The sequence below is a fragment of the Rousettus aegyptiacus genome, unplaced genomic scaffold (assembly GCF_014176215.1).
Source record: "Rousettus aegyptiacus isolate mRouAeg1 unplaced genomic scaffold, mRouAeg1.p scaffold_m13_p_10, whole genome shotgun sequence".
Lineage (NCBI taxonomy): Eukaryota > Metazoa > Chordata > Mammalia > Chiroptera > Pteropodidae > Rousettus > Rousettus aegyptiacus.
In genome coordinates this window covers 39,071,463-39,093,890 of record NW_023416285.1, presented here as the reverse complement: position 1 = coordinate 39,093,890, position 22,428 = coordinate 39,071,463, and the positions used below count along the sequence as shown (strand labels likewise).

Sequence of the window (22,428 nt, the reverse complement as noted above, 5' to 3'; positions counted from 1 at the left end):
CTTGGAATAACCCCCATCTGGTCATGATAAATTAGCCTTTATATAGTGCTATTATTTAGAGTACTTTTGTTTTCACATCCACAAAGGATATTAGCCTCTGGTTTTGTTTTTCTTGAAGTATTTGATTTTGGAATATTTGATATTAATATTTTCTGGCCTCATAAATTGAGTTGAGATGTATTACCTCTTCTGTTTTTGAAGAGTTTGTGAAGACAAGGTATTTCTTCCTTAAAGGTTTAATAGAATTTTTAGTGAAGCCACCTGGTCTTGAAGTTTTCTTAGTGGCAAAGTTTTTATTGTAAAGGGAACTTTTTAGTTTTTTTAATGTCTCTTTTTATCTATTTTAGTAAGTTTTTTTTAAAAGAATATATCCATTTCACTTAAATTGTCAAATATATTGACATGCGCCTTCCAGAGACCAATTCTTTCAAGTTTTTCTTATTAAGATGTCTTTATTTCCCCTTTACTTTGAATTATATTTTACTAAATATAGAATTCTAAATTAACAGGTTACTTTTTCCTTTGAATACTTCAAAGATGTCATTTCATTGTGTTCTCTAGTTCATTGTATATAATGAAAAGTCAGCCATAATTGTTGTACCTTTTATTGTAATGTGGATTCTTCTTTTAAGTGAGTGCTTTCAATATTTTCTTTTATCTTTGGTGTTGCAGTATTTTAGCTACAATATACCCAAGCATAATTTCTTTCTTGGAGTTTTCTGAACTTGAGTGTTTCGGTTGATATATTTTATTAATTTTAGAAAATTCTTGTTATCTTTAAAATTTTATCTTTTGTTGTAAACTCTCTTTTTTCATTTACTTTTCTCCTTTATTTATTCCAATTATATGTATGTTAAACCATATGAAAGTGTCCCACAGATCTCAGACACTTTTCCTTTTCTCTATATATTTATCTGTTTTGTGTGTTTCACTCTGGATAATTTCTTTTTGGACTTGTCTTCAAATTAACTGATAATTTTCTTTGATATTTCTTGTGTTCTATTAACTTTATTACGTGTACTTTTTAGTTCTGTATACTTTTAATTTGTAGCATATCCATTTAGTTGTTTTTATAGTTTTCATCTCTGCTGAAGTTCTTTTTGTGTTGCCTTTAAGATATGTTGCCCATATTCTCTACTATATTCTATCATGTTTATTTTAAATTGTCTGCCCGATACTTCTAATATCAAGGCCTTTTCTGGATCTTTTTCCATTGATGTATTCTTTCTTGACCATGGATCACATTTTTTAATTTCTTCATTTGTCTCATAATTTAGATTATATGAGAGGTAGTATGTTTAAAAGAACTATAGTAAATGTTTACCTCAGAGAAGGGAATACCTTTTCTCTTGTCAGGCTTCTAATGTGGAGGCTGAGTCGCAACAATTTGTAGTTGAGCTAGGTCTAATCTAAATTAAAGTTGTTATAGTTTTAATTAGTTTTAACTCATGACAGTCTTTAAATATTGTGAGAACATGATCAAGATTTTTTTGTCTAAGCTTGAGATCTGAACATGAGCAAAGCCCTTAGAGACCTCTTTATTCTTTACAATGAAGAAAAACAACAACATAAAAAGCTCTCTGATCTTTGCGTAGTAAAAGGCCTAACATTAAGATGCAACACTGTGTGCTGCCTTGACATATGAAACCTGGAGAACCTCGCATGGCCTGACCACAATTTCCTTTACCCACTCTGCTCCAGTGGATAAGGCCTCCTAGCCAAAGAATCTTTCTTATCAAGAGGACCAGGCACACTTTCTACTTATCCATGAATAGTGGTTTTCAGTTCTCTGACAGCCTGTAGAACTATTTAAACAAGCCAATCGCATCCTCCAGTGGGAGCCGGGGGAAACCCACACACCTGATGTTACAAATTCAGCCTTCTATAGCCCTAGTTTCTGAGTACAACGTCTGTGGGGCCCTGTGTGGTGTGTGGTGTCCTCCCCCTCCCTCACCTCCAGGGCTGTGGGTATATGTGTAAACTGCTGGCATTCTCATTCATCCAGCGTTGGGTGTCATGTGTTCAGTCATCCCCATAACTCTAGGATGGGAATTCCTCCCTCACCAGTGGGGTGAAGAGGAGGGGATTAAAACACTGCGGAAGATCTCCTACTTTAGAGTAAGAAATCTTTTTTTCTTAAATCTCTGTGAATTCTCTTTTTTTTCTCAGACACATCCTTGGATTTCAACAGCATGGAAGATATGTTTCTAACCTCTTGTCTTATCTCCAGTTTTGTTAGGGGTCGAAGGTGGGCGGGGGGAAAGGAGGTTCATTGTATTCTACCCCCAGAAGGCCTGGCATGCCTCGAAGCTACTTTTTGCTATTTGCTTTGGTTCTTTACCAGGTCTTTGGAGGGCTATGGCAGTAACTAAGTGAAGCCTTCTTGATAATAAAATTTATGGCTCCCTATTGGGCTTCTCTGACACTGCCCTGGGGAGTGACGTGGGCTGAGACACGTTGCTACAACCTCATAAGGTGGAAAAGTCTAAGCTCTCCATTCAACCTTTGTTGGCAGGGGTGGGACTAGGACCACAGATTTTTTTCTGTGATGTCAGGTGGGAGTAGAGCAGTTATTGTCTCAAAAGTTTTCTCTCTAAGATGACCATTTGCTAGTTCTTTGGCTTTTCTGGAGGCTTTTATTGTTTGTACCACTGATATTTCTAGTTTGTCAAATCCTCCAGGACCCAGTCTAGAAGATAAGAGGCAAAAAGAAAATCTAGAGGACTCGATGCTGTGTTGCTCCTCATGTCAGCTAGCAGTCTGCTTTCTTTTCTTCACTTTTCAGAGTCTTCTTATGTTTGAGTTTTACATACAGTGTCCAGGATTTTTAGATGTACTTATTAAGAGGAACAAGGACAAGTACGTTTATTCCCTAGTTCCAGAAGCAGAAGTCATGCATAATAAATTAAATTTTCAAAACTTAAATTTTCATTAAAGAAATTAAAAGACTTTTATTTCTGAAATGTTCAAAATTAGTCTTAAAGACTTTTAAAATTAACTCTTATTTCAAGTGTACTTTTCTACATAAAGCAAAAATATAAAATAAGCAATAAAATAGTTTTGCAACCTACTAAGATAGACATTTCCTTAGGAAATGTTTTATAATGTGTTCTTTATATTCTTAATTATAAAGTCAAAATTTTAATGTTAGGACAAAATATGTTGAATTGTTTTTCTGACAAACTAACATACTTCTCTAGCTTAATATAAATAATTATGTAACTTATTTTACTTCCATATTCCCTTTCTTACCAGCCCACTCAGATCTAAATTTTGTTCTTAATTTCAATTAATTTACATATTTTAGATTTTTCTGGGATTACTACTGCTTAATTATCCTTTGTTATACAGATCTGAGTTTTTGCTTTATGATCTCATGTATCTGCGATGGAGTCAAAATAAACCATCTCAAATTTATTTTGAAAACAGATGAGGTAGAACAATAGGCTTTCTGAATTTTATTTCGAAAAGACTTAGAAGAGGCAGTCAAAATGATAAAAAGGGCATTTTAGGAGAATTTTTAAGTTATATTCATAGAGTGAGTGAATTTTATTTACTTAGATTGCTTTTTTTTTCTTTTATGTGGCTATGAATTAGAGAAATAGCGCCTCCTCTGAACCCTCTGACAGGTGCTGTTACTGTCTGCAAAAGTACATTCAGTTTCATTCATTCTTTCATTTATTCAATAAATATTTATATTGAATGACTACTGAACACTGTTCTAGATGCAGGGGATATAGCAGTCTTCTACTCTTCGTTTTAGCAAATGAAAGCAGTATGTAACCGGTGCTGTCACAAATAACACAATTTCTCACAATATTGCACAGGAATTGAAAAGGCACCAAACTGAAGAGAAAAAAAAAACTGCAGAGGTTAGACTAAAAGCAAACTCATAAAAACACAAATTTTTCCCTCTACATCTCATAAATTCTAATAGCAATCAGTAGATTATTATTAGTGTCTCAGTATACATTTTAGCTTCAAGATAAAAGCAAAAAACTGAAGAAGTTCAAAATGATTGAGAAAATGAACTTCAAACAATTTCAAAGTTATTTTCTATAAATTTCTATAAACTTAGATGTTTACTATTTGCCTTTTAGGGGACATTATTAGATGGTGGAAAGAATCAGAATGGAACATAAATGTCTATTCTATCAATTACCAGTATATTACCCTAGGAACTCATTTAACTTATTTAGGCTTAATTTTAGCGAGAGTGGAATATCTATCTAGCATGATGGGAAGAATTAAATAATATGCCAGATTTGACTAAACTAGCTCATTGGCTCATCAAAATCACATGTAAATCTGTTTCTCTCCTTCTCCTGTTTGCTTATAACTCCCCTTGTCCACATATAAATTTAAGAGGTTTTTAATACTCTTCAACCAACATAAAATTGAAAAAGGCTTAGAATTTTGTCTTCTGCAATTATCTTTTGAGAGTGCCAATTTATAGAGAAGGGCTATAATAAAATGGTTAATGTTATTATTAATAATAAAATTATTATTAATAAATGCTTAAATTATTTGAAGAAAATAAGAATTCCTTGTGAAGAAGAAAGAAAGCTGCTAAAAAATTCTCTGAATCAAGTGGAAGTTATTCCTTATCGCCAGTATTTTACAAAGAATAAGTAACTCTTACAGTTACTTATGGCTTTAAATAATACATAACACAATATACAAGGAATAAATTCCTCAAAGATTCTTTTAGCTAACATTTATGTTTTGTTTCAACTTAATAAACTTTTTTCCTTGTAATTAGAAAATTAATGCATATGTATTATAAGGGAAAAAAGATAAAGGAAATAAACCTGTTATAATCACATAGAACATATTTTGCAATATATATTCAGTCTTACATTTATGATACAAAGAAAATTTGTGTAAAATCCTCCAGATAGCACATAAAATAAAAAGTTTCATAGTTTCTTTTAAAATTACTAAAGGAAAATAAATGACAATAGGGTAAAAAATTTCAATACAAACAGTCTAGTGGGCATTGGGGGGATAGTAGAATGATTGGGTGTAAGTATAGAAAATTCTCATGGTATAGTTTAACCCAGGTATAGTATTTAGAGTAGCCAGAAGAATGGATCAAGCGTTCTTCAGGCTGTAATCCCAGGAATATCATTTTTCTTAATTGTTACTTAATAAGTATTAATGAGTTTCAGAAAGCAGAATTAGAGATTATGCCTCTGACAGTTTCTGGAGTACAGATAGTTTATATCTTCAATTGAAAGATAATCCATACATTTAAATCCATCAGATGAGCTAGCTGAGGATTCTCCAGGGAGTTACGGTGCAAGATGGCTGCATGGATCGATCATGAGATATAAAACCTTTACCCTTTTGATCACAATTCCTTGTAAGCTAGGATGAGGGTAACCAAAAGTCATTATACCTTATAAGAGATGAAACGAATTACTTAGTTCAGTTCAGTTTTTATTACCATAGAGAGCTTTTTGTTATGGATTGTAGATCCAATGAGTGACCTTTACTTCTAAAGTTCGCTTGTCCTGAACAGGATCAAGATATTTTTTTTTCCAAACCCAAACTCATCTACTTTTACTGAGTCTAAGGAATAATTTAAAATTGTACACTAAATAGAAAAATTTTACTTGGGTTTTTCTAAATTACTATCCTGCTGTAAGCCAAAGTTAGTTGCCTGTGTCTTTTCCGGATAAAAAAGCTGTAATATCTTTTTTTCAGTATTGAAAATCATGTTTGTGCTGTGAAAATTATGCAGTTTCCTTACTCTTTTTAGTAACTAATTGACTGTCTGTGCTGGACCTTTTTGCTCTTTCACTAATGCAAGGTTGTAGAATTGTTCTGTGGTATATCTGAGAAACAGATACTTTGTACTCCATATCAAATTCAATTGGGTTGCTACTGATTAAAGGTTTTTAGTTTAAATAACCTTATATTATATACTTTCGAATAGGTCAACAATGTACTCATAGAAATGAATGGCAATATCGAAGGAGAGAAAAAATACTAAGAACAAGTAGTTCATAATTAATAGAAAAATAAGGCTGCATTTCGAAGTACATGTCTACAACAATATGTAATAAAACAAGTACTAGGCTTTACACTTTCCAATTCTGAAAGGAAACATTCCTTGACTGGATATTTAGCAGAAGTCTAACACCTTGCTCAGAAGTTTGACCCCCTTTGCCCTTATCTACCTCCCCCTCTCAGTGTTTTCCCTCTGGTAACCACTAAACTGTTTTTGCCTTGTTTGTTTGTTGCTTTCAGTTTTATATCCCACATATGAATGAAATCATATGGATCTCAACTCTTTGCATCTTACTTATTTCCCTTAGCATGACAATCTCAAGATCCATTCACATTGTCACAAATCTCCGTATTTCATCTTTTCTTATGGCTGAGTAATATTCCATTGTATATATGTACCACATCTTTATCCAGTCATCTATCTAAGGGCATTTTGGTTGTTTCCATGTCTTGGCAATGGTATATTTTGTACTACAGTAAAAGTACATAAGCATTATATCTGATCCCATTTTAATGTATTTTCATGTGACTTCACTTTTTCCTCATATTCGTTAGTGGCAAAATACTAATTACTCCCAATGACTAGAAGATCAGAATTAGAAAACAGCAGAAGCAAAATTCTGATTACTCGTTCCATTAATTATCTCTGGTAAAAGTTCTAGAACCAAATGTAAAGTGAATTCCTGTATACCTGTGTAATTCAATTATTTATGCTTTTCTTTTTACTAGTTATGATTGAGATTAACTTTAAGTAATGTTACAGCTTAAGTGTATTTATAAAAGTAGGGTTTAATAAATTTTTGATCCTAATTCAGCCTGTGATGTATGAAAGGACAGAGATACTGTGAATGAGTGTTTGTTTATGTATGTGTACATGTATACGGACTTGAATAAAATGTGGCTCTTTAGATGGGGCACAGTGGAAAAGAAGTGTCACAAATTTGTTTCTCAATTTCCTTGTGTAGTTGAACAAAAGGTTAAACTCTTTGATTCAGACCATTCAAACAAATCCCATACTTCCCATCATCGACGTGAAGTTTTTTTCAAAATCAGCAGCTTACGAAACATGAGTGTACTTAGGGAAGCAAAGTTGCTTCATGTTTTTCTAATGGGTTTTCCTAATAATAATTGCCTTTGTTTTCCCATTTACCCTTAGCTTCGTCAGAGATCCTTCACCACTTACATAGATCCATCCTACCAGAGGTCGCAGATCACATACAACCTAAAGAAACAGGAAATCAGTCTTCCTGAGTCCGCTACAAAACACAGAAACCTGTTTCCTCTACACATCTCATATCGGCAAAGCTCTCTCTTAGCAGATACAGTGTAGAGGTAGCTGTAGAAAAGGCTAGAAGGACTTAATTCTCAACTTTATATGAGATTTCTTGCTTCAAACTACTGAGATGAAGGGAGCAAGGCTATTTGTCCTGCTGTCTAGTATATGGAGTGGGGGCTTTGGGCTTAATGACACTACACAGACTTGGACTACATCCGAGGATGAAAACTCCCAGAAGAATATGACCTCTGCTTTGGTTCCTCTAAATAAAACACAAAGTCTCCAAATGCTGCCAACCACTCAGATCATGTCTGCAGAGACAGCTACCACTCCTGAGACAAGAACCTCTGAAGACAGTCTCCTGAAATCGGCACTGCTTTCCTCAGACAATAGCGCCTCTCCTAGGGGTGTGAGAAATCCAGCCCTAACGTCCTCGGAGAAGACAGAAGAAAGGGAGCTAAAGTTTCAAACTCTTGCCCTCCCGACTGAATCTAGCATCAAGTTCAGTCCTAGAGCAGAGTCCGTGGTCCTTTCCAACTCCACGCTGAAATTTCTTCAGAGCTTTGTCAGAAAGTCAAATCACCAAGTGATTTCTCTAAACTCATCTGGTGTTGTTGAAAATCGATCCCCACGGGAAACATATCTCAGCAGAGGTGACAGCAGTGAAAGCCAAAGAACCAACTATCAAAAGTCAAGCTTTGAAACAACTAGAGGAAAGTAAGGAAACTTCTTTTCTTTCTCCCGCCTTCCCCACACCCCTCGCCAACTATAAAGGTTATAAGATCGCAAGCTAACAATTAAACCATCTCTCTCACAGAAAATGATTTCAAATATTGGACCATATTTCAGTTAGATAAGGTAATTGAGTGTTACCTTACCTAATGGAGAAAAGATAAATGAAATCTAGCAATTCTTTTTTAATTGAAGTTGTCAAAGTCACTTACAGAGATGCTTTTACTTGGGATAGTTACTAACAAAGAATGTAACACCACAGTGTTAGTTTAGCTATTTCAACACAAGAGTATGTCGGTTGTGCTCAAAACTACCCTCACAATATGAAAGAAAAAAATGTCAGTATAGCTGATACATGAACAAATTTAAAAACTGAAACAGCCTGGCACTGTGGAAAGTATACAGTTATTGAGACAAACCAAGCAAAATCAGCTGGGATCTGGCTCCAGTGCTATCTAGATCTGTGACTGTGAGCAGATCAATTCATTTTCCTGCACCTCAGTTTCTTCATATGTAGAACAGAGATGTTGTACAAGGAGTACAAATAAAAATACCAGCTTTGCAAAGTTATCATGTAAGATTCAAATTAATGAAATGTGCTTAGATGTGTGCTTCTTACAGAATAGGTACTCAACAAATACTATTTTACTTGTACTGTTATGTTGAATTATGCCATCATCATGAATGTGATGAATAGAAAAGCCAATTTTTCAAATCGATTTTGATGTATAATTAGAGAAAATTCAATTTGAATTATTGGAGTAAAATAAAAAAGCAAAGCTTAAAAGAGAGTATCATTAAAGATGGCTTTCAAAAGAACCCCCCCCCCAAAAAAAGACCCTGAAAAATACAGGTCAATATTTTATTTATTTAATATTTAGAATTATCTGTATGTGTGGAATACAAGAAGTTTGGTGTTATGAAACTAAACTTTCAAATATCTTTTACCTATGATAAAATAATTTCAAGACACCGAAGAATGCCTAGTTGAGTTAAATACCTAGCTAACTATATGTAAGATAATTAAAGCAATAATAGTAGCTTACACCTGCTGTGTAAAAGGATTTGTTGTTAAAGCCCTTCTTGTTATAAAATTGAGAAGACACAGGGAAAAATACAGGTCAATAGATTTGTATTAATGCATTTGTTATTATTCATAACCACTTTTTGCTGTATTTCAAAGGTTATAGAACTTTTAAAAATATATAAGTAAATTTGATTTTAATTAAAACTTTTTAACTTGGAATTTGGAACAGTCCTAACTAACTATAAAACAAAAGCCATAGGGTAGAAAATGTCCAACTTGCGATGGGTAGATTTTGTCCATAATAGACATTTTAACAGATATAAATTAATCTTTCTCGTGTTTAGGCCACAGAATATCATTTATTAAATAATAATAACAAATGCCATTTATTGAGAGCCTTTTCTAAGTCACTTACAGGATCATTTCTATTAATCATTTCATTAGACTCTATAATTTAATTTTTTAAATTGATTATATAGAACTCTTAGTCACTCAGGAAATGATTGGAAACTAGAGCTGCTGTCATCGAGATTTTTCAATAGAATAAGACATATGATCAAAAGAAGGAGACAATGAGAATTAAAATTGAACAAATTTTATATAGCATATAAAAAGTGGCATATAGTTGTTTCAAAATTAGAACTAGTAATTGATAATTTGAATAATATTAGTTTTTAAACAAGTTCTAGTTGTTTAATCCAAGGATCTCACTTTTAAAGCTTGTGAAATTAACCCTATTTATTTGATCGTTCTTTGGTAATCTTTTCCATGAAGTACAAAATTTCTAACTCTTTAGTTCATGCAATTAATAATGGTATTACAGAAAACTTAGGTCTATCTTTTATGGACACAGTGCTGATGTAAAGAAGACTTGATAATAGCAAACACTTTATGGCATTTGTTCCTAGAACTTACTGTATGAGTGAATATGTATATATATTCAATCATTTAATTATTACTATAATTCCATGAAGAAGATTCTGTTATTTCTTTGCAGAGAGGTTAAGAAACTTAACTAAGGCCACTTAATTAGCATTTCTCAGGGCAAAGATTCAAACCCAGGCTAGCTGGTTTCAGAGACATAGCTTTAAACCCTTATTAGTAGTCCTCAATTTTTTTGGCACCAGGGACCGGTGCTCCTGATGATCTGAGGTGGAGCTGAGGCAGTGATGCTAGCACTGGGGAGCAGCTGCAAATACAGATGTAGCGTCACATGCTCGCCGGTCACTCATCTATTGTGTGGCCTGGTTCCTAACAGGCCATGGGCCAGTACCAGTCCACAGCCTAGCATTGGGGACTCTTGCCCTACATTATACTCCTTCAGCAAGTCTGTTATCCCGTCTTATGAGCCTTTAGAGGCTAGTCTTTGCCTCTAAGATAAAGTCCAGAAGCCTTACCCCAGTTAGTCATACAAGTCTACCTCCTGAACCTCATTTCTGTGATTTCTTGGCCATTAAAATTTATAGTTCTTTGGCCCACAATATGATGTTTATTAAACCTACCTTTATTCCATTTGTTCTTCTAGCTAGCATGGTCTTCTTTTCCTGTCATCTACTTTCTTTACACCAAAAAATAATATCTCCAACAGCCTTCTCAGTCTAAGTTAGGTAGCCCTTCAAACTGTTGATACAGTTCTCTTTGAATTCTTCTATCACTGCCCTACAACAGTGTATTTTAATGAACTTGTGATTTCCTCATGTGCAGGGTCATACTTTCAGTGCTAGCCAAATCTCTGGCTGATAGAAGGTACACAATAAATTTAACAAACTGAATGTAAAGTTTGTGGATCAATATATAAATATAAAGAAGAATCCTTCCCAAAGAAATATCCTTTTTTTTTTTTTTTAAAGGCCTACAGCACCTGGTCTTCCTAGATGGCCTCCCATTCTAGTGTAAACCAGGCCTGACCCTGCTTAGCTTCCGAGATCAGACGAGATCGGGCACGTTCAGGATGGCGTGGCCATAGACTCTAAAGAAATATTCTTATTTCTCTGTGATAAAACCTGGCCGATTGAGATAAACTCATTTGAGATAATTTGGAATGAAAAAACTTAATTTTTTTCTTTTCCTACTGCTCTTGGAATTTTATAGTGATTCTAAGTAAAAGGAATACTTATGTCTATAGGGTTTTTTTCTGGCATATTTTTGTCTCATCTTGTCCTTTCTCATTTTAGCACTTCAGGAACTCCTGGTTATACCAGGGCTGTGGTTTCCTGTCTGGCAGAGTGGGTTTGGTCAGTGACCAAGCGCTTTCAATTAGGCAGGATAAAAAGAAGAAATTAGGATTAACACGTTAATGCATTGAACAAGTATTTGCTGAGGTCATAATCTCTCCCCAGCACTACCTGTGCTGAGGTGAAACAGTGAGCAAAAACTCCCACCTGTCCTGCCCTCATGGAATCTACAGACCAGTGAGAAGGGCATGGGGTGGAAAAACAGTGAATCACAAATGCTGATATTGAATTAAAATGGTGATAAACATTCTGAATGAACCTTATGAGAAGGTGAATGGCCTATGCTAAAGGGTAGTTAGTAAGCCTTTTCTGAGCAGGTAATAGGTGAAATGGGCATTGGTACACACTGCTGACTACTTAACTTTTCCCACAACCCCAACACCTGCACACACGCCCTTGACTCTTCAGCATGTCAGTGAACGGCCAGTTGAAACCTTAGATGTATCCTTGGCACCTTTTTTCCCTAGCAGCCTTTATCTGATTTCTCAAAAAGTCATCTTGGTGACCTCTCCACTGTATTCTACACCCATCAGCTTCTCTCCATCTTCACCACGCCATCCTATTCCTAGACACCATTGTCTGCCACTAGTCTCCTAACGCGTCCACTCTTCCACTCTTGCCTCCGGTAATCCATGCTCCGTATTCTCTTTTAAGAGATCTTTTACATTTTTTTATTGAATACATTTGACATATAACATTGTGTAAATTTAAGGTGTTTAAACTTTAAATCAAATTAGTACATCTTATCGAATGTAAGAATTCATCTGTTCTGACACATTATACTAATACCAAAAAGAAAGAAAAATATGACATCATTATTTCTTAGATTTATTTATCTCTTAGACTTAGAGATTTTTAAAAATTATATATCACTTTTTTGTATACTTAAAGTAAAAATATAAATGATAGGTTAAGGTATTTCTAAGGTAATGGCAATAACTACTGTCTGACCAATACTGACCGAAAGATACCATGGATTTCAAAGTACATTCTTGATTTCAGAGATGTGCATCTTAAAATCTGTGGAATTTGGTATTGGGAATAAAATCCTAAATCCTTACCAGAGCCCACAGATCTTGCTTAACATGACCCTTGGATGTCTTTAAGATCTCATCTTCCGTCTTGCTCCAAGCTCACTGCACTTCATTTCCTCCAGCCACACTGGCCTTTCTGGTTACTGAACACTCAGGTTAATATGCATCTCAAGGAAACTTCCTGTTTGCTCTTGCTAGAATCCTCTTACTTTTGAATTCAGATGAGGGTCTTTTCCTCATGAAACTTCAGCTTTCATGTCCCCACTCAGAAACCTTCTCTGACTATTTACTGTAAAGTTGCCTTCCTTATCTTTTCACCCTTATTTTTTTCTTCTGAGCACTTATTTGATGTTATTGGGTCTATTTAAGTAAATAGTTTTGTATTTTATGTCTTTCCACAATAGAATACACATCCCAAGAAAACAGAAACCTTGTCTGCCTTATTTACTATTCTATCACTGCCTACGACAGTGCCAAGCACATGGAAGACAACAAAATTGTATAGAATAACTGATTACTGGATGAATTTGGAGTTCAGAGCAGTGATCGACTAGAGATTTAAATTTGGCAAATATAATAAATATAGAAACATGGACACACTATTGAGGAGAGTTGTTTGCTTTTTTTGCTTATGAAAGGGAGGAGAGAAGGAGGGCAAAAATCAGGATTAGCCCAGAGAGTTTACAAACTTTTTGTTTGTCGTTTTATTTTATTTTGTTTACAGAATGGTCATAAAAATGGTAAAATGTTAATGAAAAGGGACGAAAGGGAAATAAAAGATGAACATAAAACACCATAAATATTTTATTTGCTGACTTTATTAACTTAATTGCTTTTAGAATTTTACTTGTTTTTCTGTAAGCCATACAACTTGCTTTATGTACAAATAAGTGGCTTAAGTTAAATGAATTATAAGTTCCAATATAATGTCTAAAATTATAAGTTCTACAAGTCTTTTATTAAACCGCTGATAAATAGAGAATTTAAATATCACATTTTAAAAATAAATGTTTTAAAATTAGAAAAGCTAACCATTATATTAATTCTGCTGTCTATTATAATATTCATTTTCTACTGTTTTTGTAGATTTTAAATATGAAAAATCTTATCATTAAAATTCATCTCTTGTCTTAGTCTGTTGGATTGTTGTAACAAAATGTCACAGACTGGGTGGCTTACAAACAACAGAAATGTATTTCTCACAGTTCTGGAAGCTGGAAGTCTGAGATCAGATTGCCACAGTGGTTGGGTAAGAGCTTTTTTCTGGGTTCCAGACTTTAAATTGTATTCTCACGTGGTGGAAAAAATGAGGAATATCTCTAGTGCTTCTTTTACAAGGGCACTAATCTCATCATGAGGTCACTGCCCTTATGACCTAATCATCTCCAAAGCCTCCACTTTTCAATACTGTCATATTCGGCATTTGGATTTCAACATATGAATTTTGTGGGAACACAAATATTTAAGCTATAGCATGTATAGTTTGTAAAGTTATTGTCAGGTTTAACAGCACCTAAAGGGAATTATTCTCACATGCTGTAAACTTCTAAAGAGAAACATACCAGTACATTAAAGAGTATTTTTTTATTTCCTTGGAAAATAAATACACCTATTGCATTACTGCCAGTGAAAACTAATAATAAATAAAGTGTATTCAGTATCTCAATTTTTTTTCTTACCAGTTCCTTTCGTTATAGTCCTTTGATATTTCTACTCAGTAAATTACTGCTAGCTATATAAATACATATTGTATTATACATACTAGAATTTAATAAGTGCTTATATAGGCCAGGTTATTAAATAAGAAAACTTGCGTTTCTATACCTTTTGTTTTTTATATGAAAATATTTTTTAAAAATTTATTATTTGAGGGAAATGCTAAGAATCAGTTTTCAGGAACCACTGTCTTAAATATCACAGCCTCTGTTAGCTTTTTTTTTTCTGGAGGCTTCGTGGTCTGCACACTGGGAAAGCCTGACACCTACTGGAATAAAGACAGTTTACATTGTCCCTGAATATGTTGAAGTCACAGTTTGGGGAAAAGGAACAATAAATAAATAAATTTAGATAAAGTAAAACAAGTTTATAAAAAAGATTATATTAAAATAATTATAAGAATTGTTACTTTAAAAAAGTATATGTTATACATATGTAATTTAATATACCTCTTTAAAGCTTAAAAAATAGATTGAGACCAAAAAGCAAACTCCATGTATATCTCTGGATGTGGACATCTTCAGCTCATTCTCCTAAAAGTTTACACTGAAAATATTGTATATATACAATAATTTGTGACTATAAGTCACTGTACGGCCATTCATCACCAAAAATTCAATTACATTCACCATACTGTGTCCACTATGGAAAGCAAATTAATGGTGCCTAACAAGAGACTTTTAATTGCAAAAGTTGATGTACAAAAAGGATTTCTTCTTAAAACTTAAATTAACCAGAAAATTTAAATATAAGAAATTTTCTGTGATATAATCTTTGCATGATTGCTTTTCAAAATTTGTTTCAAATATTTACTTACCTGATTCTTTTGTAAGATTAATACTTCCTGTTTAAATATTATGTATAATTTTGAATGAACTATATCAAGATACACTAAAAATGAACTACAAATTATTTTTGTTTGAGAATAGTCATTTTCTTAAGGAGATTAGTATGAAGTTGAACTTATTTTTTGGACTATTAACCAAAACTAAATATAAAAAGCTTTGTGTTTTATTCATGTCTGATTTACATATCAATACATTTTTAAACAAAATCTGCATATTTCCAATTTCTACTACTTCTTCTTTCATATTGTGTTTATTTCCTTTGGACTATTTTCTAATTTATGACTGATGAACTATATATAACTTTTAGTCTCTCAAATTAATAATTTGATAAAGTTCTTCCCCTTTGAGTTTAATTGAAAAAAATATAAATTCTTATAAAATAAAGATTTCACAACACTTGGGAAATATTTATGTTCATAACATCTTAACATTATAGAGGCATTTCAAATATATTTCTTCTAAGAGCTAAAATTCATTATATGAATTGAATATAAATGATGATAGTCTTCTGTAATGGTTTTATGGAAATTATTACTGACCTGAATATGTAAGCAATTACCATTAAGATGAATTTATCAAGTCATTAAAGAAGCAAAAAAAGAGCCATGTTGCTACTTGCATATGAGGTAAAAAAAAAAACACTGGGAGATATAAATATATAAAGAGATATATAGATATCTAGTCCAAAAAAGAATCCTACTGAACTCTATGAGTCATTTAATCATTATCAGCATCAGCAAATGTTTTACATTTATTAACTCATTTAGTCTCACAACAATCCTGTGAGGTACATAATATTTTTACACTATTATATAGATGAAGGAACCACATTTAGCAAATAAACTAACAGCTAATAAGTTGCAGAGTCAAGATCTAATTAAAAGCAAGCAGTCCGGCTCCAGTAACAAGTTAACAACTACAGTACATGCTTCTCTATTCAAGGACATTTCTTTTTATTAATTCGTTTTGCCAATGCAGTTACCCCCACCCCTACTCCTCCCCTTCTGCTTAATTTGACAATAGAAAAAAAAAAGTAAACAAATGAAAAACTCCAGACACAGGACTGTACTCTTCTTTTGCCTCCATGTGTGGAATAAAAGAAAAGAATTAAAAAATCCTGTTCAGTAGCCAGTCCTTCATCATTAGAAAAGATTTTCTAAATCTGACTCTTAGGAAAAGTACATTGAGAATAACTCATTTCCTTTGTCCTCTCTTTCATTTTTCCTTTTCTACTCTATTTTGTTCCTTCTATCTTTACATTTTTTCTGTATTTCCTTCTCTTCTTCAATTTCCTCTGATTTTAGCAAGAGGCATGAAAAAATTATTTTTAGCTTTCCATGAAATTTTTTTTTAGTGTGTATGTATTTATTTTTATTGTGGTAAAATATACATAACATAAAATTAACCATTTTTAAGTGTGCAGTTCTGTGGCATTAAGTACATTTATATTGTTATGCAGCCATCACCACCATTTATTTTCAAAACTTTTTCATCTTTCCAAACTGAAATGTTATACTTATTAAATAATAACTTCCCATTCCTCCCTCTCCCCCAGTGCCTGGCAACCACCATTCTATTTTCTGACTCTATGAATTAGACTGCTTTAGATACCTCATATAAATAAAACCATACAATAGTTGCTTTTTTGTGACTAATTTATTTCACTTAACATAATGTCCTCAAAGTTCATCCATTCACATTGTAGCATATGACAGAATTCCTTTCCTATTTATTACAATGGAATAATATTCCATTGTAGACATTGTAGAGATAGATAGATGATAGATGATGATGGATGGATGGGTGGGTGAATGGATGGATGGATGGGTGAATGGAAAGATAGGTAGAAGATAGATGGCAATAGATAGATTAATGATAGATAGATAGATAGATAGATAGATAGATAGTAGATAGAGATCTGTCCATCACATTTTTTTTTAATCCATTCATCTGTCAGTAAATACTTGAGCTGTTCTCACCTTTGGCTATTGTTATCCATGATATTTTAATGATGCTCTTAATAGGGTAGTGTTCTAGGGAGAGCATTTACCCTGACTAATGGTGTTATCTGAAATCTGTTCTCTTTTTACAAATTTATAAAGCATATTTATCCCCAGAAACAGTAATTGATGTATTGAACCAAAGGAGGCTTTATTTGAATGCTTTTTCTCCTAATTATTGACATCAACAAAACTAGGTTTTGTTAGGATATACTCTTGCTTTTAAAAATGTATTGTCCTTTAAAACATTACTTTTTACTAATTTATACAAAAAAAAGAGATAGAAAAGGAATTGAGTACATATGTCAGACTTATAAAAGAGGTGAGAATGAAATAAGCAAGTTGGATTTACAGAAGTAAAGACTTGTCATTAAAAATACAAGACTATTTTTGATGTATTTAGAATATGCTTGAGAGGTTTATCGTCCAATGATGCACTACACTGTAATTTTATAATTTTGCTATTAGTAATGGTTACACTTAGCTCAGGTAGGTTTTTGTGGGGGTATATTTCCATGCAATCATAGTCTTATAACTAAGACAACAGTGTTCCTCAGAAGATAAATTAGTGACAACATGAAAGAATTATTCTCTTATGAAGAATTAATACTTTTCTCTCTAAATTAAATTTTACAGGAAACTTAGTCCTTTCCCTTACCATTTAAAAGTTTACTAACACATATGTATTGTTAGATTTGTCATTTGTTATTTATAGTCGCCTTTAGATACAAAGTAAGAAAATTTTACACTTTCCAAGTCAGAGAGACATGGGAGGGCATTAGGTGAAGTGTGGGAGTTTGATAGGAAAGTTACCAAGAAATCCTCTCTCCAAATGTGCATTAATTTTCAGAAGTAGCCGTGTCTGCCTCATTTTATTTCATTTTCCTCATGTTCCTCTTTGAATTTCTAAGTTCATCTCAATAAGGGAATGACAAGAAACAAAGTCATTTATGAAAGACTTCCATTGGCTAATTTACCATTGGCTAATTTATGGTGAGAAATTTTGCTAGTTTACCTTGATTTCTGGTGAATATCCTCAGGACCTAGTATTTTCATGCCATTGTGTCAATTCAAGTCACAGATTATCATTATAAAAGTTTAAACAATCAGCTTTTTAACCAATAGGATGACAAGCAAGTAATCTGAGTTCTAAGAACTAATATTAATGAATGATATAAATTAGATTGTTGTCTTTTATTTCTTAAGAAAAATATTTGTTGTGGTCATTATTTAAATGAATTATTTATTGCTTCAGTCTATTATCTGTACAAGATAAGAATGGATATGATCGGGCCATGGTTTGGTCAGGGTACACTTCAAATGGCAAATGACCAAGTAATAAAATTTTCTTTTTAAATTTAGTTTTTTCATTAGTTCCCTAGAAGACTAGATTGCTACATTTCTAAAGCATTATACATATACTATCTATTATATTTTTGATTTCTAATGTTTTAGAAATTAAAGCTAGGCTCATGTTCATAAATAACCAAAGATGTCTGTTTTTTCCTAGGACAAACCTTTTACCTATTAACTTGGAAAATCTAAAGAATCAGTATAAGCTTTATTCAATACATGTTGCTGCACAAAAGCAACAGTGTTATTACCCTTAAAGAGAATCCCAAATGCAGTCTGCTGTTTGGAAGGTTACGACCCCATGGAAAGCTAAACACTTCAAAGTAACTGCTTTCCATCCACCATAATCAGCCTGGAAAAGTACAAAGGATTTTTAGATTTAAGCAAAATGCTTGTCTGAGATCATTACATTTGCCTTTATACTGCCTGTCACCACTTTACGATGTTTAATTTCCTATTTTTAAACTTATATTTGTGGGTTATTTGGTTTTAAAATTATATTTACATTTTTAACAGCCCTCAATGAGGTTATTTCATCATAGCATAAACCTAATTATAAGTCACACCAGGGGCTCCTTGGCTGTGGATAGTTCTACCAATTTATATCGGATCAAAGATTGCTGGGCTTTGAGCAATCTGATGATCTGCTTTTTGCCTACTCGATTGTTTCAGTCATAAGATTGTTTGACTATTTAGAATTTTAAAAGATTTCTATTATCTATATCTATCTATCATCTATCATCATCTATATCTATCTATCTATCATCTACCTATTATCTATCATCTATCATCTATCATGTTTTTCCCAAAAAGAAGAATATGTAGGGATAGTGGAATTTATCTTTTTCTTGTCTCTTATTCCACCCTCCATAGTCATTCAGCAAATGGTCAAGTGACAATTTAACTGTGTTTCTATTAAAGTCAGTCATTCTCTGTAATTAGGATAATCAGTGGATTTTTTAAAATCTCCCTTTATGTAGTCCTCTTAACTTCAAATCTTTTCTATTTTTATTTCTTGCTTTTGCCTGTTCTTTGTTTCACACTGTTTTTGCAAGTACCATCATGCTTTAACAAAATGCCAAAGTTCTTTTCATATTCTTATAAAATTGAATTTTTAAACATCTCGAACAAACCTTGCACAATAAACTATATGGTGCTCAATTTATCTGCCTTAGTAGAGTGTGTGACTGAGTCAGCTTGACTTGTAGAAGAAGAACCTTTGGTCCTAAGAAGCCTAAATATTACAAAGCAGATGATTGCTAATTTCAGTGGCTCTGCTCTGGGGAAAAGTGTATTTCCTCTTTGTTTTTTGACATTAAAGTAGATTTTTTCATTATTTTATTATTATTTTTTTAAAAGCAGAATAGTTTTCTTACATTCTACTGATTTAGAAGTATACATCTCATACATCGATATGAACTTATAGTGGTTTGATTTCACAGTTATGTAATGTTTCCTTTAATACTGTGTTTTGCAAATCATCTCTGACCCCCAGGGAGAGGAAAAAAAAAAAAAACTCAAGTCACAGATGAGAGAAAAGAATATAAATTAAATGTAACAAGATGCATATCCACAATAGTAAAAAAAAAAAAAAAATCATAGAAATAACAAAGTAAGGAGGAGGGGAAAAAAAGTCAGATATAATCCAGTCATTAATTAAACCTATAGTATTGAGGACTTTCTATAGTTCGGTATGGGATATTTTATGATAAAGTAACAGGTATAGCAACCAGGAATGAAACTGTTCCTTCTTTTCCTAAATCGTATCTATATAGTCTACTGTCTACCTTGAAAGAATTAGAGCAGTAATTGACGTCACATATTACAAACATAAGACAAAAATTTCCAGACTTCTACTATAGCCACTAGGTTTCACCCATTTGTGTTAATTTATTTTCTCATATAATTTAATAATTTACTTTTATGCATTTAAAATTATTGTTTTCTGTGTTGTAACTTATTTAACAATTAATATTTAACTTTCCAGTCCCTGCAACTCTATTTGAAGCATTAATGTATATTTTCAACTTAAACTTTCTTGAAGTAAAGAATATCTTTAAATGTCTTTACCATTTTGGATAGCTTCCACCAAAATATTATCCAAAAATAGGCACTCTAATAAAAGCAATTTTTGTCTAATTATGAACTTTTGTGGTAAATGACTTTGATGCCCTTAAAGTTTCTCAGCTTCACCGGACTGAATCATATTTCAATACTATCTAATATATTAAAGAGAATAAGCACACATGGATAGATATAAACAAAAGTTTTTTAGAAACTGTCTTGAAAAAAGTTATAGATACAATATAGTTTAACTGATAAGATGTGGGAATCAAAACAGCAAGTCAACTGAATCTTTCTATGAAACAGGATTTATTTGTTAGCCTCATCATTTTTTAAATTGTGCTATATTTGATACATAGAAAATAGATGCATTCTTAAATATAATTTTATCATATATATTTATCGCTAAACAATATATCATTAACTTTTCTTTTTAGCTTTACATGAGAAAAAAGCATCATACTACATTTCTTCTGTAACTTGCTTGCATCACAAGTTTGTTATAAGATAAATTTGGGCTATTGGACAATATTACAGTTCATTTTTTTTTACTGGTGAATAATACCCATTGTGTAAGTATTTCAGAATCTATTTCCCCATTCTTTGGTAAATGGACATTTAAGTTACTTTCAGGTTTTGGCAATTATGAATAATGTTTGCTGCTATACATATTTAGATATGATTCCTGGTATACAAGTATAATAGTTTCTCAAAAGTATGTATCTAGAAGTGTAACCACTGGGTGGAGAGTATATGAATGTTTATTTTTACATGATATTAACAAATTGTTTTTTCAAAGTGGTTGTACCATTGTATATTTCCATCAATAGTATAAAAGAGATTCTAATTCTCTATATCCTCTGACCAAGTGAGATTGTCAAAATCTCAATGTTTGCTTATGTTGAGGTATAAAATCTTATTCTGTTGTGATCTTAATTTGTATTTTCTTGATATTAAAAAAAAATTTACTTTCTTTTTATGCGTTTCATAGCCATTGGTATTTCCTCATATAAAATGCTTGTTCAAACAGTTTGTCCATTTTTCTATTCTATTTTTTTGTTCCTTTATCTTAATTGGTATAAATTTGATATGTATGTATGCATATCATGAATGCTAATACTTTTCATATATGTTAAATATCTTTTCCTGATCTGTAGCCTCTCTTTTCAAATTATTCCTGGGTGTCTTCACATGAACAAAATTTCTTAAACTTTATGTATTCAAGTATTTTAGTTCCTACAAAAGAAAACCATTGATGTTTTTGTGTATTGATCTTATATCTTACAACCTTGCTAAATTCCCTTACTATGCCCAAGTTTTTTTTTTTCGTAAATTCATTATTATTTTCCCCATAAAGCTCATGTTTTCTGCACATAAATATAATTTTATTTCTTAATTTCTAGTCAGCAGGACTTTATTTCCCTCTTGCCTTATTACATTGACATGATAATCCCAGGCCCCAAGAGTTTTATAGTTTTAGTTCTTACTTTTAATTTTTTGATCCACTTTTGAGTTAATTTTTATATCTGGTGTGAGATAAAGGTCTAACTCCATTCGTTTGCACTTGGCTGCCCATTTGTTATACCATCATTTGTTAAAAAGAATATTCTTTCCCCATTGAATCACTTGGCACCCTTGTAAAAAGTCAATTGTAAATGTAAAGGTTTATTTCTGGGCTCTAAATTCTATTCCATTGATCTATATCTCTGTCCTTATACAAGTCAGTTATAATTTTAATTACTGTAATTGCAGTAATATTTGAAACTGGACAGTGTTGAGTACCAAGTGCCCCCTTTTAAATATTGTTTTGACTATTCTGAGTTTCTTTCATTTTCATTTAAATTTTAATAACAGCTTTAATTTTTGCCCCCCTCCCCACAAAAAAAAAAAAAAGGAAGAAAGAAAGAAAAAGGGCAGCTGGGATTTTGATTTGGATTGTGCTGAAGCCATATATCAACTTGGAGGAGTATTGTACTCTTAACACTATTAAGTCTTCAATTGATGAACATTTTCTATTAGGTCGCCTTTAATTTCTTTCGACGACATTTTTGGTTTTTTCACTTCTCAAGGTGAATGCTAAGGGGTATTTAATAAGAACTTTCCTCTTTGGCTGGTTAGAATTCTCCACT

The 22,428-nt window shown here is 32.4% G+C and overlaps 1 protein-coding gene and 1 pseudogene across 1 annotated transcript in view; one reads left to right on the top strand and one right to left on the bottom strand.

Moving 5' to 3' along the window:
* Nucleotides 1–1,921: 1,921 nt before the first annotated feature.
* Nucleotides 1,922–22,428, top strand: part of MMRN1 (multimerin 1) — a 62,159-nt gene continuing 41,652 nt past the window's right edge. Inside the window, exons 1-2 of the mRNA XM_016161108.2 lie at nucleotides 1,922–2,118; nucleotides 7,172–8,008. Of these exons, the coding sequence (XP_016016594.2) occupies nucleotides 7,419–8,008 (590 nt within the window). The 5' untranslated portion in view covers nucleotides 1,922–2,118; nucleotides 7,172–7,418. The remainder of the gene's footprint in view (nucleotides 2,119–7,171; nucleotides 8,009–22,428) is intronic.
* LOC118609045 lies at nucleotides 10,900–11,018 on the bottom strand (annotated as a pseudogene).